At 42.9% G+C, this 22861-nt stretch overlaps 1 protein-coding gene across 2 annotated transcripts in view; it reads right to left on the reverse strand.

Moving 5' to 3' along the window:
• Positions 1-11538: 11538 nt before the first annotated feature.
• The window catches only part of pcgf1 (polycomb group ring finger 1), a 64727-nt gene continuing 53404 nt past the window's right edge, over positions 11539-22861 (reverse strand). For both annotated transcript variants that reach the window (XM_043692932.1, XM_043692849.1), the window contains exons 7-9: positions 20695-20784; positions 20534-20614; positions 11539-12612 (exon numbers count right to left, since the gene is read on the reverse strand). In XM_043692932.1, the coding sequence (XP_043548867.1) occupies positions 12562-12612; positions 20534-20614; positions 20695-20784 (222 nt within the window). In that variant the 3' untranslated portion in view covers positions 11539-12561. The remainder of the gene's footprint in view (positions 12613-20533; positions 20615-20694; positions 20785-22861) is intronic.

Here is a 22861-nt window from a genome sequence, read left to right on the forward strand (position 1 = left end):
GAACACCTTTTCAACCACTCAGGCAGCCCGGAGGACTCAACATTGAATTCTCCAATTTCAAATAACCTTCCCACCAATGCCCCGACTCCCTTCCCAGCCCCGACCCCTCCCTTCCATTCCACCGACCGACCCTTTCCTCCATTTAACAACCGGATTCATCCCTCCCATCAACCAACACCCACTATCTGTGCTCACCTGTCACTACCTCACCATTCTGCTACTCTCCCCACACCCACCCCATTTACCTGTCACTCCCCCTACCCCACCCCCAGTCCTGAAGAAGGGTTATACCCGAAACGTTGACTTCTCCGCCTCTTGATGCTGCCTGGCTTGCTGTGTTCTTCCATCCTCCTGTTTATCTATTCCACAGCAATGTGGCTGACTCTTAACTGCCCGCAGTGAAGGCCAAGCAATCCTAGGGAGACCTACAGAATTGTGTGTAATTTGTATTGAAAATGAGGAAGAAATGTATGAACTGCAGTAACCAAGCAGAAGACGTTCCTGTCCACTAGATGGTGCTGCTGCCCAACTAGATACACAGGGTAATATCATAACCCAGATAGTGAAATGTTGCTACAGTCAACCACAGACTGACTCTTATTTTGTTTCATTCTGCTTTTTCTTTACCTTATCTTAAGTGAAGATGGAAATGGCTCATTGTTGGACTATAATATCCCATCAAGGACAGTGAGGTGCATTAGCCAGAGGTAAATGTAGGGTAAGGGAATGGACATGGGTGGGTTACTCTTCGGAGGGTCAGTGTGGACTTGTTGGGCGGAAGGGCCTGTTTCCACCCCGTCGGGATTCTAATTCTAATTCTAAAGAAGGATCTGAGCTGTAACCTCTCACTGGCATTTATGCTGCAGCTGAGCAATAACAACTGGCACTTATATAGCTGCTTGAACATAGCAAAACATCCCCAGGCACTTCTCAGCTGATTAGATTAAAAAAAGATAGAGTCATGTAAAGGAAGGTATCAGGCCAGGTGATCGAAAGCTCGGTACCAGAGGTGAGTTTTCAGGAGCCTTTTCAAGGAAGAGAGAGAATCAGAGGCAAGGAGAGAATTCCAGAAACATCGGGTCAAGAGTGCTAAAGGTGTGGAGGAAAGCAAAATACTATAGATACTGGAAATCTGAATCAGACACAGAGAGTGCTGGAGAAACTCAACAGCTCTGGCAGCATCTGTGGAGAGAGAAACAGAGTTCATGTTTCGAGTCCAGTGACCCTTCTTCAGAACTCCGGATTTTATTGAATTCGAATTGCTCCATTTGTGTGTATTTATCATCCCTCAGTGTTCTGATAAATGCTGACACAGACACAAAGCAACCCCACCGCCCCGTGGCCGAACACTTTAACACCCCCTCTCACTTCACCAAGGGCTTGCAGATCCTGGGCCTCCTCCATCACTAACCACCCGACGCCTGGAGGAAGAACACCTCATCTTCCACCTTGGGACCCTCCAATCCCATGGCATCAATGTGGATTTCACCAGTTGCCTCATTTATCCTCCCCCTCTGCCTTATCCCAGATCCAACCTTCTAACTTGGCACCACCCCCATGACCTGTCCTACCTGTCCATCTTCCTTCCCACTACCCGCTCCACCCTTCTCTCTGACCTATCACCATTACCCTCACCTCCATCCTCCTATCACACTCTCAGATACCTTCCCCCTCAGCTCCCTCCCAGTTATCTCTCCAACTCCTTGGCCCCCAAGCCCCATTCCTGACGAAGGGCTTATGCCTGAAACGTTGATTCTCTTGCTCCTTGGATGCTATCTGACTGCTGTGCTTTTCCAGCACCACACTCTCGGTTCTGATAAATTCATACCAAACTCAAAGCATTAGTTTTATTCATTCAGGTGGATTGTGGGTGTCACAGGCTAGACCAGCATTTATTGCATATTCCTAGTTCCTGAGAGGGTAGTTAAGAGTCAACTGCATTTTTCTGGTCTGGAGTCACATGTAGGCCAGACCAGATAAAGGTGGCATTTTCCTTTCCGAAAGGACAATTGAAAATGGATTAATGATCAATATTAGGCTTTAATTCCAGGTTTTATTGATTTCAAATTCCCCCATCTGCCATGGTAGGATTAAAATCCAGGGCCCCAGAAAATTACTGGTTTAATGATAATACCACTAGGTCATTAGTGAGCTTACAGTTACCTGCTGAGTTTGTCGTGTTCCCTGAGTTTGTGACAGATACAGATTATCACCAATAACAGAGTGTGTACAATTAGCAATGATGAAGATACTAGAATTGGAGGAGAACAATGACCTTGAAGGCTTCTCCAAGTGGAGGAGATCATAGAACCTCTATTGTGGAAGCAGGCCATTCGGCCCTTCGAGTCCACACTGAAAAAGGATTCTGGGTAATCCAAGATGGAGGATGGAAAAAGTTTCTGGCTGTAACAGCTACTCCCTTTTTGAGGTACTTTAGGTGCTGGAGGTGATTTTCTCGAATTCCAGGAGCAGCAATTACTGTTTTAGATGCTGATGCATTGTTTTGAAACTTTGAAAAAAAAAGTCAAAACAACAGCAAAGGAACAGACAAAGGAAGCACATCGTGAGGTCAGTGCAGGAGTGAAAAAGAAACTAACCAGAGAGAACCTGCACAGTTACTGCCTTTGATGTTTGGATTCATGTATCGCTGGACATCGGAGTGCATCTGGGAATATTAACAAACAGTGAATTTCACAAATGATCTTGGAGGAACTGTTTGGGCGAAGTTCACAGCACAGAATCTGATCAGTTAATTGTTTTAAGTGGCCTACAGAAAGTCTGCAGAAGAGAGTAGAGTGGGTTCTTTCTTGATTATGTGTATGGAATGAGCTGCCAGAGGAAGTGGTGCAGACTGGTACAACTGCAACATTTAAAAGGCATTTGGGTGGGTATGTGAATAGGAAGGGTTTGGAGGGATATGGCCAGGTGCTGGCAGGTGGGACAATATTGGGTTGGGATATCTGGTCGGCATGGACAGGTTGGACTGAAGAGTCTGTTTCCATGCTGTACATCTCTATGACTCTATAACCCACTGAAGAGCATCCCACCCAGACCCACCTTATCGCTGTAAACCTGCATTTCCCATGGCAAATCCACCTACCCTTCACATCATTGGACTATGGCAGGAAACCAGAGCAAAAACCACACGGACAGAGGGAGAATGTGCACACACACACAGACAGATGCCCAAGGGTGAAATCGAACCCCAGTCCCTGGCGCTGTGAGGCAGCAGTGCTAACCACTGAGTCACCATGCCACCACCCGGTGACTGAGATTACTGGGGGAGGGGCAGGCTGGAGCATGATTTGTACAAGCTCATGGAGGGATTTGAAGATAAGGATGAGAATTTTAACTTTGCCAGGCGAGGTAGCCTGCTGTGAGTGAGGATATAGACTCTTTGGATGAATTCAAGTTTACGGTTGGTAGAAGACTGCAGACTAGCCATGAACAGAGATAAGAAAGTCATGAGTAAGTGTTTCAGCAACAAATGAGCCAAAGCAGCCTAGAAACCAAGCAAGGTGGTCTTGGGTGCAAGTTGTGGCCGAATCTTCGGGTAAAATAAGACACCGATATTGCCAATGATCTGGTTTAATGTAAGATAGATGTCAGAGAGAGGGATGGAGCTGGTGACCAGGGGCCAGAGTTTGTATTAGGGACTGAAGATAATGTCTTTCCAACTTGGGAGGAAATTTCTGCTCAACCTGCCCAATATTGCACACGATCACTGCGTCAGTTCAGAAAGGTCATGGTGAGGTAGATCTGGAAGTGTAGCATATATCTGAAACCTGTGCCATGGAGCCAAGGATAAATTCTTTGGGGAGTCCATACACAACACCAAAAGGTGTGCCCCCTGCAAGTTGTGATTCAGTAGCAGCTAACTTTCCTCTGAGGGAGAAGGTAATGTATGCAAGCCTCACAGAATTGTTCCAGCTCAGCAGGAAGCCACTCAGCCAATTGAGTCTGCCCCGGCTGTCTGAGCATTTGGCCTTAGTAGCAATTTCCTTTTCCCCATAACCCTGCATGGCGTTGCTGTTTACAAAATTTCACTTGATCCTGCTTCTGCCACACTTCCAGTCAGTGCACTCAGCTGGCATTTGCCTCTATAGAAAAAAAAAATTTTGCCCCCTTGTTCTTGACCCTATGAATATCCACCGAGTAGGGTCAGTTTCTATCTACTCTGTCTAGACTCCTAATGATTCTCACCTTTTTGTGGGTGGCACAGTGGTTCAATTCCCGCCTCAGGCGACTCTCTGTGTGGAGTTTGCACATTCTCCCCGTGTCTGCGTGGGTTTCCTCTGGGTGCTCCGGTTTCCTCCCACAATCCAAAAATGTGCAGGTTAGGTGAATTGGCCATGCTAAATTGCCCGTAGTGTTAGGTGAAGGGGTAAATGTAGGAGAATGGGTCTGGGTGGGTTACACTTCGGCGGGTCGGTGTGGACTTGTTGGGCTGAAGGGCCTGTTTCCACACTGTAAGTAATCTAATCTAAGAGACTTGAAACTACAATCTTGGGTGAGACATCCAGTGCAATAATGAGGCAGTATTAATGGGAAAGCCTTTCAGAGCATTGATCACATTGCTCTTTGTGTGACATTATAATGTACAAATTGACAGGAGTAAGGAATACTATTGTGCCATGGATAGGTGCTACATTCCTACTCCATGTTTATATTATATATGCCATCATGAGGTGCTTCATTGTCTGTAAAGTATTTTACGACACCGAGAGGCCATCCTGAGCACTATAGGAATGCATGTCTTTAATTTAGTTTTTACAAATGCCTACATATGTTAAGGACAGTGGGTGATTTCACACAAGACGGATGTGGGCTACAGACATTATAGCTCTTTAGGGTGTAGGTTTGCTCGCTGAGCTGTAGGTTTGATATCCAGACGTTTCATTACCTGGCTAGGTAACATCATCAGCGGCGACCTCCAAGTGAAGCGAAGCTGTTGTCTCCTGCTTTCTATTTATAGCTTTCTCCTGGATGGGGTTCCTGGGGTTGTGGTGATGTCATTTCCTGTTCGTTTTCTGAGGGGTTGATAGATGGCATCTAGATCTATGCGTTTGTTTATGGCGTTGTGGTTGGAGTGCCAGGCCTCTAGGAATTCTCTGAAAGATTTTATCTAATAAATGCTGTCAAGCTCGAATGGCAAAACTGCGGAAATTGTGCTCAATAAGTTCCCCCAGGAACCCCATCCTGGAGAAAGATATAAATAGAAAGCAGGAGACAACAGCTTCGCTTCACTTGGAGGTCGCCACTGATGATGTTACCTAGCCAGGTAATGAAACGTCTGGATATCAAACCTACAACTCAGCGAGCAAACCTACACCCTAAACCTCAACCTGAGCTACAAACCTTCACAAACCTTACATTATAGCTCTGTTAATGCAAATTGCTGTGCGATTTGAGTTGTTTCTCTGTAGATTTTCTCTGACATATATCCAGCATGGACATGTCTTACTTGATATGTACTAACATTCATGCACCATCTTTAACAGTAAAACTTCCCAAGACACTATAGAGAAGAGTAGAAGAAAATTTGACACCTAAACAGATAAAGATTTGTCAGTACAACTGACCAAAGGCACAGTCAATGTCAATAAGGACTATATTCAAACAGGTGGTAGCAGTGAGGTGGTGAGTTTTGTGGAAGAATTTCTGTAACTATGCGTTTCGGCAGCTAAATATGATTTGGAGATGCCAGTGTTGGACTGGGGTGTACAAAGTTAAAAGTCACACAACACCAGGTTATAGTCCAACAGGTTTATTTGGAAGCATTAGTTTTTGGAGTGCTGCTCCTTCATCAGGTGATTGTCAGACCTAGTATGGTGACAAAACGTCTGAAAATGAACCTTCCAGCTCAGCGAGCAAACCTACATCCAGAACTATAACCTGGTGTTGTGTGATTTTTAACCTGGCACAAAAGGTACTGTCACTCTGAAAGCAGGCTCAAAAAGGGGTTGCACTTGCTCCCATATTCTTACATCAAATGATGGCACAATGGAAATCATACTCTGAAGTGAATAGAGTGCTGATGGAGAGTACAGTTACAGCCCAGGGCTGCTTGTACAGGACTTTTTTTTAACATTACAGACCTTAGTTAAGTCTTTAGCTTATTTCTGTTAAGTTCAATTAGTCTAATGAATGGAGGGATGGCAGGACAGCTCAGTCCAGCCATTTCATGTGAAAACTCCAGAAAATATCACACCAACCACATGTGCAGCATGTGACCATCTGGAGTAGCCTGAGAATGTGCTTCAGATCCTGAGCAGCCACAGCCATCACTGAAATCTGAAAGGCTGAGAACTGAGATGGGTGACATCTTTCTGTATGTGATCAACATGAAGTGTAACAGTATGCAAGCAAGACAGGGCATGGGTGACAATCAAACAGGAGGATGTGTATATGTGCCTATGACCAGGGAGGTCAAGCAGGATTTCCATTGAGGATGTTGAATTCTTCAACAAGTATTCAGTTCTGAATATCATTGGGGTGATACCTCATCTTGGGAATAGTCCTTACCTTACCTTATCAATACAGGCAGAAGATTGAGAAAGCCAATAAGAGTAAGAAATATGTATTGTAGGAACAGGAAGGCATTTCTGCAATTGACCCCAGGATGGTTGGCTATTTCCTCTCCGATTAGGTGAATTATATCACAGAACCATTACAGAATAATCCGAAGGGGAACATATGGATGGTGTAGTCCATAGATACATTGGTGGATAAAAGAGGTGCTCTAGGCAGATTGACAAGTAGACCCTCAAAGGCAATGTATGGATTACTCCCCTTGGTGCATGCTAGTGAGTAGAAAAATCCAATATATGATAGATTAGATTGATGTGTGACTGGGGACATGGTGTAGCAAGGAAGGCTTCAGATTCCTGGATCATTGAGACTAGTGTGCAGAAAGAGACGGTCATACAGGCTGGTAGGTTATACCTGAATAGAGGTGGACCTGAAACATTCACAGACTAGATTGCAGGTGTTTTTGGAAGAGGGCTAGGCACTGGCATACAACATTGTTTTTCCTTCTTAAAGGATTAGAAGAGACCGATAGCACCAAGAGAAAGCACATAAGCAGAATAAGAGTAAAAGAGAACACAATAAGGTCTAAGATCTAAAGTTGTAGATGTGAATGTAGGAGAGTTATCAATAAGTTTGCAGATAATACCAAAATTGGTGGGGTAGTAAAGGGGAAGGACGGCCTTAGATTCCAGGAGAATATGAATAGGTGGTCTGATGGGCTAATCAGTGGAAACTGGAATTCAATCTGGATAAATGGGAGGTGATGCTCTTAGGCAGGATAAACAAGTATACTCACAATCTCTAGGAAGCATTGAGGATTAAAGAGGCTTTGATGTCCACGCCCACTGGTGCCTCAAGGCACTGAGAAAGGTGGATAAAGTGGTTAGGAAGGTATATGGGATTACTTGCCTTTATTTAACAGGTTATGCTGGAATTAAGGATTCCGTGATTCTTTGAACAGGTTGTTTGAGCCACAACTAAAGGGTTGTGTGCAGTTCTGGAATCCATATAATAGGAGGGATGTGAAAGCAATAGAAAGCGTACAGAAGAGATTTACCAGGATGCTGCCTGTACAAGAGATTTTCAGTGATAGACTATAGAACAATACAGGCCCTTCGGCCCTTGATGTCATGCCAGCCTATTATCCTACTCTAAGATCAGACGAACCTACACACTCTTCATTGTACTAACATCCGTGATGAAGAGAGATTGGACAGACTGGGGTTGTTTTCCTTTGAACAGAAGAGATTGAGCAGATACATGAAGAAGATATACAAAATTATGTGGGGCACAGAGACAGGAAAATACTTTTTTTCCCCCTTGATAGAGGGATCAATAACCAGGTGGCATAGATTTAAGGTAATGGGCAGAAGATTTAGAGGGGATGTGAGGGAAATCTTTTCACCCAGAGGGTGGTGGGAATCTGGAACTCTGTCTGTAAGTGTGGTGGAAGCAGAAACCCTCAAGACCTTTAAGAAGAATTTAGATTGTGGGTCAAAGTGTTGAAAAATAGTTTGGTGGTTAGAATTTGACCAGATGAAGGGCCTTTTCTGTGATGTTGACATCACTGACTCGAAGTTGAGTTTTACTGCACGTGGATGTAAATGCACAGTGGTAAATAAGATTGGTCATAAAAAGAGAATTTCAGGGCAACAGGGAAATACAGGCAGATGGAATAGACAAAGTGATCTTGCAGAGAATTGGCCTAGAGTTGATGGGCTGAATGGCCTTGTTCCGTGGTCACTCTCTGATCTGATTGAGGTTTGAGATAAAGGGGAACAGATAGGCAGATAATGTTTCCACTGGTTGGCAAGGGTAATAGAGCAGAAAGGAGGAGAAAGTGAGGTCTGCAGATGCTGGAGATCAGAGCTGAAAATGTGTTGCTGGAACAGCGCAGCAGGTCAGGCAGCATCCAGGGAACAGGAGAATCGACGTTTCGGGCATGAGCCCTTCTTCAGAGCAGAAAGTTTGGGAGTGAAATTGATCAATGCTTCACACAATGCAGAAATTGGATTCAAAGTTAGTCAGTTGTCAGTCTTTGCAAAGTACCTTATTTTTTGTGGCCAAATAGGTATTAAGTGTTATTTAATAAAGATAGGCATATCACGTTAGTTCAGCATGAGAAACAGGCTGAAAAGCTCTATTCCTGTTACTATGCTCATGATCCAATTTTCACTTCACAATTGGAAGCTTTGTCAGTTAGGTAGGGCCTGCACTTCAACAGCTCCTGTAGTCCCCTTCTTGAAGCTTCTCTCGTTTGGTTACCTTTCACAATATTTTCCCAAGTGGCTGAATTTATTTTTAAACACATGGAACGTGGGTATTGTTGGCTGACCATTTATTGCTGACCACTATTTGCCCTTAAGAAGGTGGAAGTGAGCTGCCTTCTTGAACTGCTGTAGGTACAATGCCCTTATGGATGGAGATCTGGATTTTGACCAAGCAACAATGAAAGAATGGCAATATATTTTCAGTCAAGATGGCGAGTGGATTGGAGGGAACTTGCAAGCAGTGGTGTTTTCACGTATCTGCTGCCCTTGGCCTTCCAGATAGAAGTGGTTGTAGGTTTAGAAGGAGCTGTCTAGGGATCTTTGATGACTAAGATATGGAGATGTTTGCATTAGGAGAGACTAGGACCTAATAGCACAGCCTCAAAGTGAAGGAATTCCCCTTTAGAACTGAGCTGGGAGGAATTTCTTCAGTCAGAAGACCGTTAATCTGTAGAACCTTTGCACAGAGCAGTGTGGGAGCCAAGTCATCAAGTTCATTTAAGACAGAGATAGATAGGTTCTTGATGAGCAAGGAGATCCAGGGTACGGGGAGAAGGCAGTAGAATGGGTTCAAGAAACATAGCAGCCATGAGTGAATAGCAGAGCAGACTAGATGGGCTGAATAGCCTAATTTTGATCCTATGAATTATGGATTTTCTTCAGGACATCGTGTTGATGATACACACAGCTGCTACTGAGCATCAGTACTGTAATGGCTGAATATTTGTGGATACGGTGCTAATAAAGCAGGCTGCTATGTCCTAGGTGGTGTCAAGCTTTTTTGATTGTTGTTGGAGCTTCATTCATCCAGAAAAGTGGGAAGTATTCCAACACGCACCTGACTTGTGCCTTGGAGATGGTGTACAGGCTTTAGGGAGTCAGGAGAGGAATTACTGGGTGCAGTACTCCAAGCCTCTGACCTGCTCTTGTAGTCACTGTATTTCTGTGGTGAATCCAGTTCAGTTTTGAGTCAATGGTAACCCCAAGGATGTTGACAGTGGGGGAATTCAGTGAGGGTAACTCCATTGAATGTCAAGGGTTGGTGGTTAGATTGCCTCTTATTGACAATGGTCACTGACTGCGACTTGTGGCATGAATGTTATTTGCCATTTTTCAGCCAAAACTTGGATATTATCCAGATCTTATTACAGTTGAACGTTGACTGCTTCAATATCTGAGGAACAGTGAATGGTACTGAACATTGTACAGTCATCAGTGAACATCCCCATTTCTGATCTTATGATGGAGGGAAGGTCATTGATGAAGCAGCTGAAAATGGTTCCACAAGGTAAGATGGTTGTGGTTATTGGAGGTTAGTCATCTCAGCTCTACGACATTTCTGCAGGAGGTCCTCAGGATACTGGTCTCAGCCCAAGGTATGACTCTAACCAGAAGAGAGAGTTTTTAGGGCTCCTTGATGTCATAATTTATCAAAAGCAGCCTCGATGTCAAGGGCTATCACATTCACTTCACCTCAGTGCTTCAGAACATTTCACAATAGTACAGATAAGTTCTTCTGCTAACATTTCTGGGAAATCATAGTGGGAGGAAAGGGGATGCATGCCCACTTACACTGCAATAGGCAAGGTATATATCCAGGAATATTTCTATTCAGGTCAGGAAGCACAAAACAAATTGCTAATAACTTGTCATAAGTTTCATACAGAAATCACAGAGGTTGCTGCTTAAAATTAAACAAAGAATTACATGAATTTCCTTTTTATAAAAGTTCAGTCTTGGGACGTGAGCCAGCGTTTATTTGCCCATTGCTAACGACCCTTGCAGGTAAGCTATGATTTTGAACCACTGCTGTCCACGTGGGGAAATAAAATAACCCCATGAATTCCAACCCTTCCCAGCACTAGCATTAGTGCCACCCAAGATGGCAGCACAGTAGGCCACCTAAGCCAGCACTCATCCACTTTTCCTTCCTTTTTCTCTCCCACCTTCTCTTGTTTTTTTTTCTTTTATTCTTCATTACTTACCTCTTGTCCTGAGCTCGGGAATCAGCAGCAAAAGCCCAGCACAGAGAAGAGTGGGCCCAGCGCAGACCCAGTGTAAACCCATGGGATATGCCATGGGAATGGGCAGCTGCGCCATCAAGGATGCCAGCCCAGCAACTTTGTCGTTGGTTGTGACTGGCTATGGCAGTGGTGAGGCGTTGGAGGAGGGATGGTGATACAGGTGTTGTTGACGGTAATGAGCTGGTTCAGGACTGATGAACTCTAAGCTATATCTTTCTATTTTCTTTTCCTTACTCTTAAATTATTCAACATGGTGCCAGATCATGGTGACATTGGAAAAGCCTTTCACCGTATTTTACTGAATTTATTTCTTCCCCCAAACCCTAGAATGCACGTGACAATAAAATCGTTCATTCATTCAGTCGTATGAAGGCTGGTCAGTCTTTTTAGATTAGTGCATGCACTCCATTACTATTCGCTGTGCCCTGGATGGTTGAATCAACTGCTGAATAGTCTTACCTGAAACGTCGACTACTCCTCAGATAGTGCCTGGCCTGCTTGGTTTTTCCCAGTACCTCCCTCTACCTACTCTGGTTCAATCAATTCGTTTAACCAAATGTTCAGCACTGTGCCAACATTCATTGCTCAGGCACATCCATGAAAAGGTGACCACAAGGATACCCACTATGTCCATCCTTAATGGAGTTTGAGGAATAAATAGCACAACCTGTTTAGGGGTGGGGGGTCAGGGAGAAATAAAATACAAAATTTCATTTGCTTAGACTCCAAGCTTGATATCATTTTTGCATTTGAAATTTACATAGAGGCACTCAATACTTGAAATAATCCAAAAGGTTTACAACAATACAGAACAAACCTTTACAGAAGTTGCAAAAGCACACATTCTTGAATTCCTTTTGGAAAAGAAAAGGAATATCTGGTACAGTGGAACAATTAAGGATGTTACAACACTACAAAAATTAACCGCAGAAGGAAGAGAAATAGATTTCAATTTCCACTGGTATCAGTCACAGGGGTTTTAAATCATGTGTAAAATTCTCCCCCCTTAAACAGAATGCTGTAGAACTCAATACTTGCTTGGGACTTAAGAATACAGTTATCAGTTCATAATGCATTATCTAAAAAAGCCATTCTGTTAGTGCAAATTTCACTGAAAGCTTCTTTAACACTAGATAGCCCATTAAAAAAAAAAGAGGAAATAAATAAGTATACAAACTATCCAACCTGTACGATTGGCAGTCACCACTACCTGCCTTTCTTTGTTCTGGACTGAGCGACATACAGCAGATAAGGTCCCATTGTACATTTGTTGGATTACTGTCAGCTTGCAGGCTGCTGGCAGGATTACTGTCAGCTTGCAGGTTGGATCGAGGCATGAAGTTTAGCTGAAGTATGTGTCAGAAGCAGTGTATGCTGAAAACACATTTGTCTTGAATATCTTCTTTTTGGAGGAGGCCAGCCAATTGTCCCTGCCCCAATTGGAGGGAATTCAATGACCAGTGAGGGCGGATGGATGGCAACAGTGGCAGAGTACATGGCTCTTTCACAAATTGCCACCAGGCTACAGAGACAGGGCTTGCCTTAAATTTACAAGCAGATCCAAGCTGGCTGGACACAGTCTATTTGGTAGGTGGAGATGCATAGACCACAGGATCTTAAGTAGGAATTAAATGTTTTCCAAAGTCCAGGCTTGCTCAGCATATCAGTTTTTTTTTCCTAAAAACAGTGACAGCACATTTTGATGCACTGGAAGAGTTGTTTGTCTGCCTCTGCTTTCACCTTCCTCGCTTCTCCTTCACACTGTATTGAAGGACCATTGGTGTAGGCTGAAGGAAAAAGTAGGAAGTGAAGTTAAATTCTCACCGTTACATAAAGGAAATAGTAGCAAGAATGGTCTCTATTTGGTGTTTGTTTTTAACTGGCGCAGACTCAACGGGCAAAGGGCCTTTTCCTATGCCGTACACCTCTAGGATTCAAACCCATAAGAACCCTTAAACATGTTCCATTATTCAATGTGATGTTCTACTCCACTTTACTGCCCATTCCCATATCCCTTATGTTTCAATGTCCAAAAATCCATCACTCAGTATTTAATGCACCCAACAATTGAGAATCTAAGTCAAGAATTCTAAACTTTCGAAGTGAATGAAGTGTTTCCAGAGTTCAGTTCTTATCCTGAGGTTATACCCCAGTCTTAGATCCTCCAGCCAAGGAAACAGACTTAGCTTCTACAAACAAAAACAGAGAGTGCTGAAGAAACTCAGCAGCTCTGACAACATCTGTGGAGGGAAATGGTTAATGTTCCAAGACTAGTGATTCTTCTTCAGAACCTGAGTTACTACGTGCAAGGTTAGGTGAATTAGCCATGGGAAAATGTGGGTGTACAGGGATAGGGGCTTTGGTGCATGCAGGATGCTCTTCAGGGGGTTGGTGTGGTCTCGATGGGTCAAATGGCCTGCTTCTATATCGTAGGGATTCTATGATTCTTCTACTCTGTCAAGCCTATTGAGAATTTTGTTTCACTCAAGGTGGTTTTTATTTTTTCTGAACTCAAGAATGTAAAGGCCCAGAATCAGACAACTCTGATTCCAGGCATCAATCTAGTGAGCCTTTACTGCATCTTGGAGACCAATATATCCTTTCTTTAACACGATGACCAAGACTGTACATCGTAACCCAGATGTAGTCTCAAAGTCCTATATAATTATAGCAAGACCCTTACTCATACATTAAAGCCACAGCTAACATGCCTAATTGCTTGCGCAGCTGAACATTAAATGTGGCAATCCATGCAGGTGAATCACCAAATTCTTTGATGAGCAATGTTTAAATAGTGTCATAACTTTTAAAAGCCACCTACTCCCAGACTTCTTACCAAAGTTATTGACCCTAGGACTACTATTCAAAGGATGCCAGACTATATCTTTTGATCCAGTTTTCCTCTGGCAGCCATAGCACAGGAAGTAGAATGCCGACCTGGCATTCAGGGGTCAAGTCAAGTCAAGACTCGAGAGTAGCTTTTATTTGTCATTGCTCCCATATACAACTGATACAGTAAAAGTGAGACAGCATTCCTCCAGGACTGAGGGTGCTACATGAACAGCACAAACTATTTAATCATACACAGGACGACATAGTGCATAAGAAGTGCAAAACACGAAGTCAGCAGGCACAGTGGTGTACAAATTACAGTGTAATAAAAGAATGAATTAATAAAACATTGCACGACTTTGAATTGCTGCTAGAACAAAGAGTTTCAGACGGAATAAAGTCTGATCATACTGTGTTAAGGAGCCTGATGTCTTGGGGGAAGAAACTGCTGCATTGTCTGGCCGTGAGATACCAAATGCTCTGGTACCTTCTGCCAGATGGCAGGAGGGAGAAAAGTTTGAGTGAGGGGTGTGTGGGGTCTTCCACAATGCTCTTAGGCATTCGGGTATGGCGTAGTGTGTAAATGTCAGTAATGGAGGGAAGAGAGACCCCCGATGATCTTAGCTGCCCTCACTATCCGTTGTCTTACGATCCAATCTGTTCCCAATCTGGACTGACTGAGGTATCCCAGACAAAGTCCAGAATCCAGATACAAAGGAGGTATTTAGGCCCAGCAGACTCTGCTTTCCAATCTGGTGTTGAGGAATGATAGTGTTAAATGCAGAACTGAAGTCTATGAACAGTAATCTGATGTAGGTGTCCCTCTTCTCCAGGTGAGTGAGAGCCAGATGGAGGGTGGTGGAAATGGCATCATCTGTTGAGCGGTTAGGACAATATACGAACTGCAGTGTGTCCGGCGGAGGGGCGGGGGGCAGCATGGTCTTAAAATGCCTCATCATAAGCCTCTCAAACACTTCATGATGATGGGTGCTAGTGCAAACAGGGCAGTAGTGCCACATCCAAGATTTGGGCTCAAAAATCCACGTCTACAGACCAGAACAGTATCATTCTCAGTAGGTCAGTACCAATTTCTGGTTCATCATGCTATTGTGAAATGCCTGGCCATTTAGCTTTGTTAAAGAAATAACAATATGCAAAATATTGCTGAAAAACTATAAAAGCATGATGAGACTAGGCTATTAAAAAAAACGAGCTGCATGAGCCACTACAGAAACTGAGGAGTTCAGTTCTCACTGAAATGGATGGGAAGCAGTTAGTGAGTTACACAGTCACTGGTGAGAGTGTCCTTTTGCAACACGATGCCAGTCACAAATGGAACATTTACACCCCTTCCCCTCAAGCCCTAGAGAAACTGCATTTACAGAACTTACATTAGTCCAAAAACTCTGCCTCGATGCAAGCAATACAAAATAACAGAAAATCCAACTCCTAAAGCTATTCATCAATGTCACTACCCAAGCTTCTCAACATACGCCATAAACAGTTTCCAAAATTGGGTCGTCATGACAGAACGAAGATGAAGTGTAGACTTCAACCTTTGTGCCCCATACTTTGGAACTTTCCCTCTTGACCTTTCACATTCATTTACACTAGAACACTAGCTTTTAGCCTTGGCATTGATCACCACCGCTAAGATTTCTCTTACAATTGCAAACCAGCTGGCAAATTCCACTACATTACGGGTAGGAAGGTAAATTTGTCAGAGTTTAGAAGATTGAGAGTTTATGACTCATGCCATTAAGTTGAGATAAAATCCAAACTGCATTCTGTGCAGAATCGAGGGAGTGCTGCAAGGAGAAGAAGGAGATCTTCAACACCCCATAAAGTGTATCTGGTCATTATTATGGTCACTACTTATTTGCCATACCTTTCTGACAAGCTTCTAATATTCCCTCCCTTTTACCCAATCCTAGTGAAACTGTTGGGGGAACTGTGCTCCACTTCCACAACTTACTTATTGCTTTTATCATGTATCATTGCTACACAAACCTTTTCACATCTACATTTCCTGAACTTAGACCATTCCTCTCGAACATCCAAAAACCATTAATTAACAAATCAACACCAAGTCTACTTGGTCTGTTGATTTATTCTACAATAAAAGCAAATTACTGCAGATGCTGGAATCTGAAACCATAAAAGAGAAAATGCTGGAAAATCTCAGCAAGTCTGGCAGCATCTGTAAGGAGAGAATAGAGCTGACGTTTTGAGTCTAACTGACCCTTTGTCAAAGTTCTTATTTATTCTTCAATGTGTACACTATCCATTTATGTCACAGTCTGTCATCTCCCATAATATCTTTTTCTCTTGCCTTGTCTCGACTAGTACACAAGGACACAAGTTATGCTGCAGCTATACAAAACCCTGGTTAAACCCCACGTAGAGGATTTTGATCCTTTGCACATATTACTTGGCTTAAAACTCCATCTAGGTCCCTTATTACACAGCTTGCTTGAACACCAGCCTCAGTACAATTTAGGTGCAAACCATCCCAAAAGGTACATTCCTCATTTTCCCCCATACTTGAGCCCTACAAAGTGCAATCAAATTCAACTGCACTAGCCATCGAGTGACGCATTAATTGCTCTTGTCTTAACACTAAGATGTAAAAGCAAAAACAGGCCAGTGACTGGGGCTGCTGTGCTAATGAGATCATGGTTGATCTGATAATCCTCAACTCTGCCTTCCTGCTTTTTCTCCATAACCCTTGATTCCCTTACTGATTAAGGTATAATCAAGGCTGAGATGGACAGATTTTTAATGACCCAGCCTCGATAGCCCTCTCTGTGGTTAAGAATTCCACAAATCTGCTCCCCTCAGAAGAAATTCCTCCACATCTTTATTTAAATGTGTGACCCTTTATTCTGGGATTATGCCTTTTGCCCTGAGACTCTCCCAGAAGGGGAAACAACCATTCTGTATCTAACCTGTCAATCCCAAGAATCTTGTATGTTTTAGCATGGTCACCTCTCATTTTTCTCTGTTCCAACAAATACCAGCCCACTTTACTCAAACTCTCTCTCAAAAAAAAAAATCCCAGTCTAAAGAACTTTCTCTGGACTGCCTCTAATACCACTACATCTTTCCTTAGATAAGAAACCAAAACAGTTCACAGAATCCTGGCTGTGATCTGACTCATGCCCTGCATTTTAGCCAAAGTTCTCTACTTTTTATACTTCATTCCCTTTGAAATGCAGGCCATCATTCCATTTGCCTTACTTATTTTCCACTGAAATTGAAGCTAGCTTTTTGTGATTCGTGTACAGGAACTTCCAAATCCCTGTTCTGCAGCCTCTCTCTCTCTCTCTCTCTCTCTCTATGTAAATAATACTCATCATCTCTATTCTTTCTGCTAAAGTGCAGCACCTCACATCTCTCCACATTATATTCCACCTGCCAAGTTTTTCACTCACCTAACCTGTCTATATCCCTTGACAGAATCTGTCATACTCCCCACTTCCTCTCCTACCTATTTTTATATCTTTTGCAATCTTGATTATTGTACATTCACTTAACCCAAGTCATTTATATTGCAAATACTTGTGGCCCTAGAAGTGATCCCTGTGATACACCACTAGTTGCCATCCTGAAAACTCCCCCTTATTCCAACTGCTTGTGTTCTGGTAGTTAGAACGAACAGGATTGGCTATCATACAACTTTCAACAACATATGATCGTATCTTATTACATAGTCTAATATGTGGTATCTTATCTAATGCCTTCTGAAAATGCAAATATATTATATCCACTACTTCTCACCTGAAATAATTCTAACAAATTTGTCAGGCATTATTTCCCCTTCATGAAACTATGGTGACTCTGCGTGATCATATTATGTATTTCTAAATGCTCTGCTATGAGATCTTTATAATACTCTTAACATTTTCACAGTAACAGATGTTTAGCTAACTAGCCTGTAGTTTTTTTTAAAATTCATTCATGGGATGATGGCATCCCTGGCTAGACCAGCATTCATTGCCCATCCCAGAGGGCAGTTGAGTCAACCACATTGCTGTGGGTTTGGAGTCACATGTAGGGCAGACCAGGTAAGGATGGGAGTTTCCTTCCCTTAAGGACATGAATGAACCAGATGGGCTTTCCCCCAACAATCGACAATGAATTCATGGTCATCATGAAACTCTTAAATCCAGATTTTTATTGAATTCAAATTTCACCATCTGCTGTGGCGGGATTTGAACTGGTGTCCCCAGGACATTAGCTGGGTCCCTGGATTAACAATTCAGTGATAATACCACAGTTAAATGGAATATATCTTAAAAGGAATGTGTCCAAGGAATAAGGCAGATGAGCCGAGGGCATGAGAGTGTAATATTGTAGGTATAATCAAAACTTGGCTGATAAAAATGAGCAGGATTGGTAACTCAACATTCTTTGATTACAGGGTATTCAGATGAGATAAAGCTGTAGATACAAGAGTGGTTGGAGTCACAGTAATGATTGAGGAATCAATTTTAGCAGTTAGGAGGAAATGATCATCAAATTGGACAGTATGGGCAAAAGAAAAACTATAAAAAAGACACAAAAGGATTATAGCCACTCCCCACCCCCACAAGCAAATCAGAGAGAGATAGAAAACCAAATGTGTAATGAAATTTCAGAAAAGTACAAAGAATAATAAGGCAGCAATTGAGATGTTGGAGGAAGGTATAATTACAACATTTAAAAGGCATCTGGATGGTTATCTGAATAGGAAGGGTTTAGAGGGATATGGGCCAAATGCTGGCAAATGGGACTAGGTTAATTTAGATTAGATTAGATTACCTTCGGTCCAACAAGTCCACACCGACCCTCCAAAGAGCAATCCACCCAAACCCATTCCCCTATGTTCATCCCTGACTAATGCACCTAACACGACGGGTCAATTCACCTAACCTGCACATCTTTGGAGTGTGGGAGGAAACCAGAGCACCCGGAGAAAACCCACGCAGACATGGGGAGAATGTGCAAACTCCACACAGACAGTTGCCCCAGGCTGGAATCGAACCCAGGTCCCTGGCGCTGAGAGGCAGCAGTGCTAACCACTGAGCAACCGTGCTGCCCCAAAGGTTGGGTCAGCATTTATTGCTCCTCCCTAATTGCCCAGAGAGCTCAATATGATGGAGTCTTAAAGCAAGATGAAAAGCACAGGAAGAATAAAAACAAAAAGAGAAATTACAGAAGCTAAGAGATTGTATGAGAAAGCATTAGTAATTCGAATAAAGGAAAACCTAAAGCAGTTTAAAGTATATTCTTAATTGTTTAAAATACATGAGGAAAGAGTAGGGCTCATTAGGGATGATAAGAATAAACTATGTGGATCTGGAAGGTGAGGGTAGGGTCCTCAATTAATACTTTTCATCGATCGTTACAATATTAAAGGTTGATGCAGGTACAGACATCAGGTAGGTACAGAGCGAGATACATTATCAGGCCTGGACGAAATCAATTCCAGGCTGTTGAGGGAGGAAATATTAGTTGCTCTCGCACTAATTTGCAGATCCTTTCTGGCCATAGATGAATTTCCAGAGGATTCCAGAGTTATTGAAAAAACAGAGGAGAAAGACTAGAAAATTACAGGCCAGTCAGTCAGTTTAACCCCAATGATCAGGAAGTAATTAAAAAGAATTCGGAGGAACAGAATATATCTGCACTTGGAGAGAGAATGATTAATTAGCATAAATTTGTTAAGGGAAAGTAATGTTTGACAACTTTGATCAAATATTTTGAGGGGGTAATCTGGAGTGTTAGGAGGGCAATTCATTTGGTGGCCTTTGATCAGGCTTTTGATTGGTCCCTCACAGCAGATTGGTCAAGAAAGAAAGAAAGTGGCACATTAGATCCAAATTCCTTTGAGGCACGGAGCAGAGAATGATGGTAATTGGATGTTTCTCGGTTTGGAAGTCAGTTTCCATCAGGGTTCTACAGCGTTCAGTGCTGGAGTTACTGCTGTTTGTTGTGTATATTGATGATCTGGGCCTAGGTGTAGATGTGTTCTTCAGAAGGTCATGGCTGACAAAAATTGATAGAGTGGTAAAAAGAAAAGACTTCAGCTAAGAGAACAGCAGCAGATTTTAGAAACTTGGGGACTGTTGTCTCCAAAGCAGAGGGGTTAAGTGCAGATATAAAGACATGTTCCAAATACATAAAAAATTAGTTTTAGTAGAGTAAATAAAGGGAAATTGTTGCTACTGGTAAAAGTCAGTAACTAGATGACACCATAGTGTTTATAGTCCATACAAGGCTCTCCTTTATCTGGCCTTGTTTCGGGAACCTTCTCTTTCTTTCTCCCTCAAGCACAGTAATCAAGCAGCTACTTGCACATGCCGAAGGACGTGGTGCTTGAAAAGCACAGCCGATCACGCAACATCCAAGGAGCACGAGATTAGTTGTTTCGGGAACAAGCTCTTCATCAGGAATGAGGCTTGTGGGCCAAGAGGGCTGAGAGATAAATGGGTGGGGGTGGGGCAAGGGGAAGTGATAGGTCAGAGAGGAGGGTGGAGTGGATAGCTGGGAAGAAAGATGGTCAGGTAGGACTGTTCAAGAAGCAGTGCAGAGATGGAAGGTTGGGACTGGGATAGGTTGTGGGGATGGGAAATGCTTCACCCTCCTCTCTAACCTACCACTTTCACCCCCACCTTCACCTACCTATCGCACTCCCAACTCCAAACCCTCCCATTTATCTCTCAGCCTCCTTGGCCCACAAGCCTCATTCCTGATGAAGGGCTTATGCCAGAAAGGTCGATTCTCCTGCTCCTTGGATGCTGCCTGACCGTCTGGGTTTTTCCAGCAACACTCTTAAACTTGAGCATCTGCAATCCTCATTTTCTCCTCGCTACTTGTGTACTAATCACTCACCTTGCCGTACCATCTCAAGAGCCAGAGCTGCTTCATAGTCATGTGCTCTGGCAAAGGCTCATTGTCAAACAATATTTGCACCTGCAGAAAGAAAGTCAGTTATATTATTGCAAATCTTGTGAAGAAACAAATGAATTCCTTGCTAACCCTCCATAACTTACCTGTTGCTGATCGATCACATTAATTCTATGGCATAGAACTCTCCTCAAGTGCCTGATCTCTGCTCGGACAGAACATCGGACGTACTTTTGCTGCAAGTGTTAAAAAGAGAAAGTATTTTAGTAGTGTAGCTTTGTTCTCACTTCAATTCCCTGGACAGAAAGAACTATAAAAAAACCATCAAGGTATCAAATTCACAAAGCCATATAGACCCCAGTGGGCCTCAGGTTTAGTCACATGGCTGATAGACCACTGCTCCAACTGGACTTGGTATCCATTGATTAAAGGTAAGGGAGGGAAAAAAATGCAAGGTCTAATAAATTATTAAGCCATGATATTCTCCCCGAGATGGTGGCAGCTCTGGCACACAGTGAACCTGGCTATTGACCTTGTTCTGAATTCCAAACTACGCACTATCAGCACAAACAGGTGAGCACCCAGGAAATTTCCAAATAGATTTTCATAGATATCATTGATCTCTGCAGAAGAGAGTTTATTTTACAGTGGCATCACATCATTGCAAAAGCTCCTTATAATATTCCATTGCCACGTATACCAAATAGCATAATACCATCTGCCTCTATGAAACACTGGACTTCCAACATAACAGCAGCACAATCCATAAATCACTTGCACGTAGGTGCGCTTTGAGTTAGCTATGAAATGTGTGGCAGCTTTCAGTACTGTTAGAAAACAAGTGACAGGCTTGGGTCTGGACATAAATGCCGTCCAATCACATGCCCCATGTGGAATCTGGAGGACCGTGTCCCACCCAAGTGCTTAATCCTGCTCACACTCTTAGGTTCCACAATTTTGAGAATACAAAAGTGGAGGCTCTTGCTCTGATTATTATTCAGCAATAATCTCCACTCCTCTATATATACACACACACACACGCACTCTTCTTACAATGGGACAAAACTGAATTGAGATGAGCTGTGGTTTATCCTCAATGATCTCAGGCCCAGCCAACATGAGCATCATCCAAACCTGTGTTTGGGTGAGGTACTGCAGCGAGATTAAGAAACAGTACTTGGACAGGCCATTACCAGAGAGAAACAAAAAGGGAAACACATTCTGTACAAAAAAAAATCATTTATCTGTACTGGAACTTTTAATGACATGCTTCTGGATTGAATATTATACTTTTGCAAATTATACATCAAGTGATTCTCTTCATATTAGAATTTGTTTCCTTTGCATTTTGTTCCACTTTGGTGGTGCAAACATTGCTGTCCTTCTGAAATTTCTCCAAATTGTATTCTTCATACTATATCCTGCTAACATTATTTCTTCACTGTTTAATGGGGTGTGGACATTACTGGTAGGGTCAGCATTTGTCATTGATCTTAAGCAGAGAGGGTTAGTTGGCTATTTCAGAGGGCAGTTAAGAGTCACAGTACTGTGAATTTGGACAGACAATGGCTCCAGACCAGGTAAGGGCTGTAGATATCTCCCCACTCAACACAAAGGACATGTGAATCAGACTTTTTTTTTAAAAAAAAGACAATCAATTTTCAGTAATGATAGCCATGAAATTAACATTTACGTTCCAGTTTTATTAATTCAATTTAAATATCTACCAGCCCCAATGGAGACCAATCGACCAATCACAAAACCCATAATTGCTTTTGTTTTAAAAAGGATATGGGGACAAAATGTATTGGCGTTGCAGGGAGATTACAAGGCAAAACAAAATTGTAGCAGCACAGAAGGACGCGATGTGAGTAAATTGGGTACACAACAGCATGAGATGGTGAGTGGTAGAGCAGGTACAAGAGTGCCTATGGGAGCACGTGTGTGGGAACAAGGAGGACAGGGTATATGCAGGAGAGCACATGGACACAAGAGCATCAACGAGAGATTGTAGGAGAGCATCAGAAAATGTCAAATGTGTCGTAAAGAAGTAAAGACTTGCATTTATACCACAAGATGTAGGATCAGAATTAGGTCATTTGCCCATAGAATCTGCTCCAACATGATCATGACTAAATTGTTTCTCAGGGAGAAAAAAGTGAGGACTGCAGATGCTGGAGATCAGAGTCGAGTGTGGGGTGCTGGAAAAGCACAGCAGGTCAGGCAGCATCCAAGGAGCAGGATCGGGCTTGTGGGTCGGGGCTGAGAGACAAATGGTTGTGGTGGGGGGGGTGGGGGGAAAGAGTTGGGAGG

This window comes from Chiloscyllium plagiosum, chromosome 1 (genome assembly GCF_004010195.1).
Source record: "Chiloscyllium plagiosum isolate BGI_BamShark_2017 chromosome 1, ASM401019v2, whole genome shotgun sequence".
Taxonomy (NCBI): Eukaryota; Metazoa; Chordata; class Chondrichthyes; order Orectolobiformes; family Hemiscylliidae; genus Chiloscyllium; species Chiloscyllium plagiosum.